Genomic DNA, 7,107 nt, shown 5'->3' with positions numbered 1-7,107 from the left:
GGTGGAAATGGCTGGTGTGGGAAGGGCATTGCATTTGAAATAAGGTGGTCAGGGGAAGCCTCGCTGAGGTGTGCCATCTGAGCAAAGGCCTGGAGAAGAGAGAGCGAGCCTGCAGGCCCTAGGGAAGGACAGGCTGGCTGAGGGGACACAGTGTGGAGGCTGGAGTAGAGAGGGAGGGAGGAAGGGAAGAGTCCTGGGGCAGGGCGGGCTGGTCCTGAGCGCTCTCCCTGGCTCTGGAGCCGCCTGGCTGGGCCCCTGGAGGGCAGGAGAGGATGGTAGGCAGGTGGGCAGAAGCCGGGGTCCCGAAGGAGAGACGACTGGACAGGAGGCAGGAGGAGGGGGTCAGGGAGCCGGGGGGAGCTCTTGGAAGAAAGCCCCCTCTTGGAAGAGACAGTGGCTCTAAGAGTGAGACCCAAAGCGGGGCTTTTGATCATGTAATAACAGCCCCTCCTTTTCCCTAGGGGGCAAGGCTGTCTGCATATACCGTGGGTTTTCTCCCAACGTCTCCCGGTGATGAACGGGGCAGCTGTCACCATCCCGTTTCACAGGAGTGAAACTCAAGGCTTCAGGGGCTTAAGCAAGTTGCCCAAAGCCACTCAGCTGCTTGATGACAGAGCCCGATCTAAAAAACCCCAGTCCCAGAGTCCTGTGGGATGGCTCGGATGGCTCAGGGTTAAGGGCTCAATGGCAGCCAGGACAGCGCTCGTCACTGTTGTCACCATTCTATGCCAGCCTCGCATCCCCCTTTCTGCTCCCAGGAGAGTCCGTGCCTATCTCTGTCTTTGCTCATGCGGTTCCCAGGGGCTGCGATACGCTCTCCCAGAGGTCTGGGGGACCCGCTCCACCCCTCCGACCCCGGGCTTCCTCACAGTCCTGGGGGAATGGTCATCCCCACCTCGGAGCATCATGTGCTCCGGGCAGGCGAGGTAGAGAGGCAGGGGGCGTGGCCTGGTAGGGCGCGGAAGCAGGAAGGCTCCAGTCTGTAACGGGGTCATCAGGGCTGACTGCAGCCCGAAGCCACCCCTGGGGAAATGGCAATCCAGGACAGCCAGGCTTACTTTTCTTTTTTAATTAATATTTTTTAACGTTTATTTCTTTCTGAGAGAGAGAAAGCGAGCGAGCAGGGGAGGGGCAGAGAGAGAAGGAGACACAGAATCCAAAGCAGGCTCCACGCTCTGAGCTGTCAGCACAGAGCCTGACGTGGGGCTCGAACTCGCGGACCACGAGATCACGACCTGAGCTGAAGTCAGAGGCTTAACCGACTGAGCCACCCAGGAGGATCCCCCCCCCCCTTTTTTTTAATTGCAGCCAGGCTTACTTTTCCTGAAAAAGCCGGAAACCTGAACTTCTGCATGAAATCTTAACGTCTTAAAATATGGCTAGGGCAAATTGTTTTGGTTTTGGTTTGGTTTTTGCCTCAAAAAAAAATTGGGTAAACACTCAGATGTGTTCCTTTTCACAGAGATTTTCAGTAAAGGGCAAAAGACTTCCAGGATCTGAAGAGACACCAAGTGTAAGTCAAATTGTTTATTTCTTTAAGTCAAATTGTTTCTAAATTTGCTGTGAGTCACACCAAGCTAATACGCAGTGTTTCTGAAGTGGTAAATCACAGATAGGTTTTTCTTTTTCTTTTTTAAGTTTATGTATTTTGAGAGAGAGAACAAGTGTGGGAGGGGCAGAGAGAGGGGGACAGAGGATCCAAAGGGGTTCTGTCCTGACAGCAGAGAGCCTGATGTGGGGCTCGAACTCAGGAACCACGAGATCATGACCTGGGCCGAAGTTGGACGTTCAATCACTGGAGCCATCCAGGTGCTCCTCACAGATTATTTATTCCCTCAGTGATAGTTTAAATAGCACCCCCTCCAGGAAGCCCTCCCTGCTTCTCCGGCCTTGAGGAAGGGGCTCACTGTGTTGAGCAGAGATCTAATGCAAGACTCAATGGCTCCTAGGGTGTCTTTCACATCATGGACCATGTGAGTGCACCCCTGGGAGGGAAGACTTGGCTTGTTCAGTCGATGGGTCAGTATTCATGTCTGCATCGAGGGTGTGGCTTGCTTCCTGAGGGTGCCACCTCAGTGTGCCTCGACGGCAAAATGGGCTTAATGGGGTTCCTGTGAGAGCTCAGTGAGTGAAACCAGGTAAAGAGTGGCTGGTATACAGTGAGTGCTCAATAAACGCTACTCATATCATCTGTCCTCCAGTCTTCTCCACTCGGTCCCCACAGCTACAGCATATGAGCTGTGAGTCGATGGCGGGCAGGGACCGCCCTCTCCTGCTCCTAGGGCACCCCCAGTGGCCGGGACTTCTTAGCGCCCAGTAAGTGCTTGGGGGGTGGGGGGGGAAGTGGACACCTGCAAGAGAGGAGGGCCTCCCTGCCTCTCACGGAATGACGAACGACACCAGGGTCCTGGAGACTCCGGTACTTCTAGTCCACCACCCACCCTGCCACTGGGGGAGGATCTCTAAAAAAATCACTGACCCTGACTTTCCCGTGCCACCCCCAACCCCCCCTCAGGGGTTCCCAGTGCCCGCAAATTAAGGATCCAGATCCTTTAGCTCAGTATTTGGAGTCCCTTCAGGATCTGAGCTCCGGGGAGGGAGCCTCTGCAGCTGCTTTTCCTCTGACTGCCCCCCACCTTGGCTCACCAGGGCACCGGGCCTGCCCGCTCATCCCCTCCCACAGCTGCCTGGCCGACCCAAACCGTCCTTCAAGATTCACGTCAAGGCTCACCTCCTCTCTCCACTTTGGGCCCCTCTGGGTGCGTAAGGATGTCTGTCCTCTAATACTTTGTTGAACCTCTGACCTCCACACGGACTTCCCCGTGTCTGCCCCTCGGAGGGATGTAAGGACTGTGAGTTATTAGCCATGACAGGTAACTTCTGCCATTATGCTTCTGGAGACTCAGTTTTCTCACCTGTCAAATGGGGCTAATACCCGCTCACAGTGCTGTTGCGACTTAATGCCGTAGCTGGTCTGGCACATGAGAAGCGCTTGATAAATTACTCTCCCATCTGCTTTTGGTTTTGGTCGTTATTTGGCAATCCTGCTGACTAGGGTGGAAGGGAGAGGGCGAAGTTCATTGGATGGGGAAGGTTTCATCGGGGGCCCAGGAGAGATGCCTGTGGTGATGGGAAGGAGGGAAAAACAGGTTGCAGACAGGCAAACGTGGCTCACTAGGGCCAAGAAAATTCTAGAACCGATTGTTTTGAGTTACTGGGAGCACCTGCGGGGGGGGGGGATCGGGTCCCCTGTAATTCAGCCACGATTGGTTGAGGACCCATAATGAGAGGGGCCCTGGGCCAGGAGTAGAAACATAGCAATTGCTGAATGACACAGCTTCTCACTCCGCAGGCTCAGGGTCAGCTTGCAGGGGACAGACCCAACCAGGTTACAATGCACTCAGTGTTTAAAAGAAGGAAACACAGTGTTGAAGCCCAGCGTGGAGAAAGGACCGATTCCCGGGGGTTGGAGGAGCAGTCATGGAAGGCTTCCCTGAGGAGGTGGCTCAAAGACAGGGCAAGAGAGGCTGTGAGGAGCCTGTGAACTTCTAAAGGGCCCCCACAACATCTGGAAGCAGCAGGTGTTGCTGTCGTGCCGGCCCCACTCACAGCGGAACAGGCAGTGAGGTCTGGAGCTCAGAACGAACCGGGCAGTCCCTGCCAGAGTCCTGTGGTCAACAGTCCAAGCTGGGGGCTCTGAGCCACTGAGGCTCCAGGGGACTTTGGAGAGGACAGAGGCAGAGGTTTCCCTAGCACGGAACCCTCTCCTCTGTGGTTGCCAGCCTTGGCATGTGGCTCCACCAGCCCTGCCCACTCGTCCCCCGACCCACCCCAGGGAGGGCTCAACTGCCCCAAAACACTGCCGAGTCTGTCCCCTGCTGAGCAGGTGGCCTGGTTCCTACCAGCACAGGCCTGACCCAGCGTCGGGGAGCCCAGTGCAGTCACCGGGGAACAGAAAAGCAAACGTCTGCTGTGGCTTTAGTTCCAGATGGCCACACCCCCTCCTGACCCCCCTTCCCTGCACTTTCAGCTCCTGTGGGAGACTCCGCTGCATGTACCCCAATACCGACCCTCCCCTTCGCAGCACAGTCCCCAAGTCTTATTTGGGAACATGGGTCTCCAGAATGGACCATAATCCCGGGCCTTCCCTGCAGCCAAGAGCGCCCTCTTCCTCCTTCCCCAGGTCTTTGCCTTCTGCGGGACCAAGGTCAGAAGTTCTTAAAGTAGGGACAGGCATGTTCTTCAACCCATCCTCCCATGTGCTGGCTGAAAGACAGGTTTGATGGCTGACGCTCCAGCAGCCATAGTGGACCCTGAGGTGGAAGCCAGGTGTTGAAAACAGCATGAAAGAAAAGGCTAAAAAGCCTGCCATCCCAGCCCCCCAGCTCCAGCCCAGTTACCTCCCTGCTAAGCTCCTCTGAAACAAGCCATTTATTTTTAAATTTGGTTTCCTATTCTATGAAGCTAAATCCCAATCCTTCTTTACAAAGCTCCCAGAAGCCCCAAGCCCGGGAGGCCCACAGGAGGAAAGGGTTCAGGTGTGGAGCCAGGAGGGGCTCCACGGAGAAAAGCCCAGTTCTCCAGAGGGTTCTGATCCCAAGATGGGCAAAACGGCTGACTCAGTTTCCGTGGTCTGCTGGAAGGACCGATGGTACACACAGGAGAGAGCAGGCGGGAATTTAATACGTGGGGACAGCACAAATCATAGACGCGAGTGGCTGGTGACGCCGGGGCTCTGGGGACGGGAGACGAGGCCTGGCTCAGATGTCTCCGCGGACAGCGGCAGCCCAAGCATGCTGCAGGTGCTGGGGGAAGCAGCTCCTTTCGGCCCCAGGGTGGCCCTGAGAGGTAGGTCTCTTGTCATCTTACACTTGGGGACAGACCCAGAGAGCTTGGCACAGCGAAGTGCACACACAGAGGCCAGGTGGCCGAGCCAGGATTTGAACCCAAACCCTGCTGTGTGCTGGTCCCTAGGATGTGCCCTGCTCCCGGGGGGGGCGGGGGGCCTGTGAGGGCCAGGCTCCCGCTGCAGCACTGGAACCACCTGGAGAGCTTGCGACGGGCCCACCCTCTGCGCAGGAGGGAGGCGGCCCAGCAAAGCGGGTCACCCCTCCCCCAAGGGCAGGGAGGCCGAGGTGGAAGGATCTGGAGCCCCAGGCCACAGGGCCTCCCAGCCATAAGCCCAGAGCTTCAGTTCCCACGTCCAGGCATGGCCTTCAGACACGCACCGCATAGCGGGTGCTGACGGGGACACGGGAGAGCGCGTCACCCCCAGCCACCCCCTAACAGCGCCCCCGTTCCTGCCCAACGGCAGTCCTCCGTGGGGTGAAGTCCGTGGGGTGAACGCGAGGAGAGGCTGCTTGGGACCTCAGCTCTCCCCACGGCCAAAGCCTCCCCCACCCCGGGGCCAGGTGGGACTTGCGGCTGCGCTCCCGTTCCCTTGTCCCTCTGTCACTGGTCCCCGGCTTTGCCGGGGCTGAGGGCCCATCTTACTCCGCCCTGCACAGCTCCCCTAACCAGGGCCCAGGCGGATTCCCGCGCTCTGCCCCGCAATCCCAGGAACCAGGGAGCGGCAGAGGGCGGTGATGGGTCGCGGTGCTCCCGCACTGTCCTCCCCGGTCCTTCTACCTGCTGCATGCAGGATCCCGCCTGCTCGGCCAGGGGCCAGGCGCTCCGGCGGGCCACCCCCAAGCCGGGACAAGGAAGGGACACGGCTGGCGTTCTGAGGCCGCAGGTAAAGAGCGTGAACACCTGGCAGGCCCGCAGAACACCGGCCAGGGGGGCTTGGAATGGCGGCGGTGGCACTTTCAGGTGAGGAGACATACGTTTTCTTTAAAAAGGGTTAATGACGCCTTTGTCGTTGCCTCCCCAGGAACCACTAAAGGCCTGGGGAGGAAGCCCACAGTGGGGGTGGGGAGCGCTCTGGGACTCATCTGCTTCCACCACTTCGATTTCAGCTGAGGAGACCAATGAGGTCAAGGGGAAGGGCCAGACCGAGGTCTCGGCCAGGAAAGGACACTCGCCCAGGGAAGCCGGCTTCTCGGAGCAGCAGGACGAGCCCGGGTTCCAGCCCCAGTTAAGCTGGAATCCCAGGTCACGGGGGCCCAGCCCTAAGGCTCCGTTTCCACGCCCACAGGGAAAACTGCTGGGCGGTGAGGAGGGACCCGCTCCCCTGACAGGTTCCTCGCCCTCAGAAGCCCGGCCTGGGCGTGCGGCACCGGGATCAGGGCCAAGCTGACCTCGGGGGCCCGGGTCTCACAAATCCGAGGAGGGCTTAGCAGGAAGATGTCCCGGACTCGGCTCCAAAGGGCCCTCCTGAGGGAAGCCAGCTCTCGGCCGCCTGCCCCTTCCTGGGGTCCAAGCCCAGAGGCCAGAGAAAACCGGGCCTCCCGGCCCCGGGGACGCAGAGTCACCACCCCGGTGCGGGCTCCTGGGCCGGCCAGGTAGAGATGCGACGGCGCCCGACAGCCCAGGCGGCCCGGTTCACGGCACTCACTCTCCGCTGTGCCGGGCTTTGCCCGTCAGCCGGCGGCGCTGGGTCTTGCTCGTCCGAGTGGCGCTCGGAGGCTTCCTGGTGGAGTCCTGGGCCTGGCGGGGGGGCTTCTTTTTGCTCTTGTGCCTTCTGCGGCTGTGCGCGTGCAGCGAAGCCGTGAGAGCGGAGATCCTGGGGGAGGGTGCGAGGCCGGTGAGGCTGGGGAACGGGGGAGGAGGAAGGGACTGAGGNGGGGGGGGGGATGGGCCAGGGCTCACCTCTGGGACAGGAGGGGGTCCCTGGACTTCCTGGGCAAGGCTCTGGTCGGCTTCTCCGTGGAGGACGCCTCTTCCTCGGACCCGCGCCCAGCCGCTTGCTGGAGAACACAGGACAAGGACGGTCACACAGAGCAGCAGGTCGGGAGGCCTGGCTCGGAGCAGTCACGGCTGTCACGCGAGGGCACAGCCCGCTGCCTCGAGGCCTGGCTTGGGGCCCGGAGAAGGCCGCGGGGGGGATGGGGCAGAGCCATGTGCACCCCCAATGCAGGGATCACACAGGGAAGAGCTGTGTTTCGGGGCCTCATCCCCATTGTCCGAGGTGTTTCACCTGTGTGTGTCTGACCGTTCACGGTAAAC

General features: G+C 59.7%; 1 protein-coding gene across 2 annotated transcripts in view; it reads right to left on the bottom strand.

The window, feature by feature from the left end:
• Positions 1 to 1,512: 1,512 nt before the first annotated feature.
• Positions 1,513 to 7,107, bottom strand: part of NOL12 (nucleolar protein 12) — a 9,470-nt gene continuing 3,875 nt past the window's right edge. For both annotated transcript variants that reach the window (XM_077762089.1, XM_077762091.1), the window contains exons 5-6: positions 6,751 to 6,848; positions 1,513 to 6,664 (exon numbers count right to left, since the gene is read on the bottom strand). In XM_077762089.1, coding sequence (XP_077618215.1) covers positions 6,493 to 6,664; positions 6,751 to 6,848 — 270 coding nt within the window. In that variant the 3' untranslated portion in view covers positions 1,513 to 6,492. The remainder of the gene's footprint in view (positions 6,665 to 6,750; positions 6,849 to 7,107) is intronic.

The sequence above is a fragment of the Crocuta crocuta genome, unplaced genomic scaffold, assembly GCF_008692635.1.
Source record: "Crocuta crocuta isolate KB4526 unplaced genomic scaffold, BGI_CrCroc_1.0 scaffold193, whole genome shotgun sequence".
NCBI lineage: Eukaryota > Metazoa > Chordata > Mammalia > Carnivora > Hyaenidae > Crocuta > Crocuta crocuta.
The sequence above is the reverse complement of the archived record's forward strand: the minus strand, read 5'-3'. Positions and strand labels throughout refer to the sequence as shown.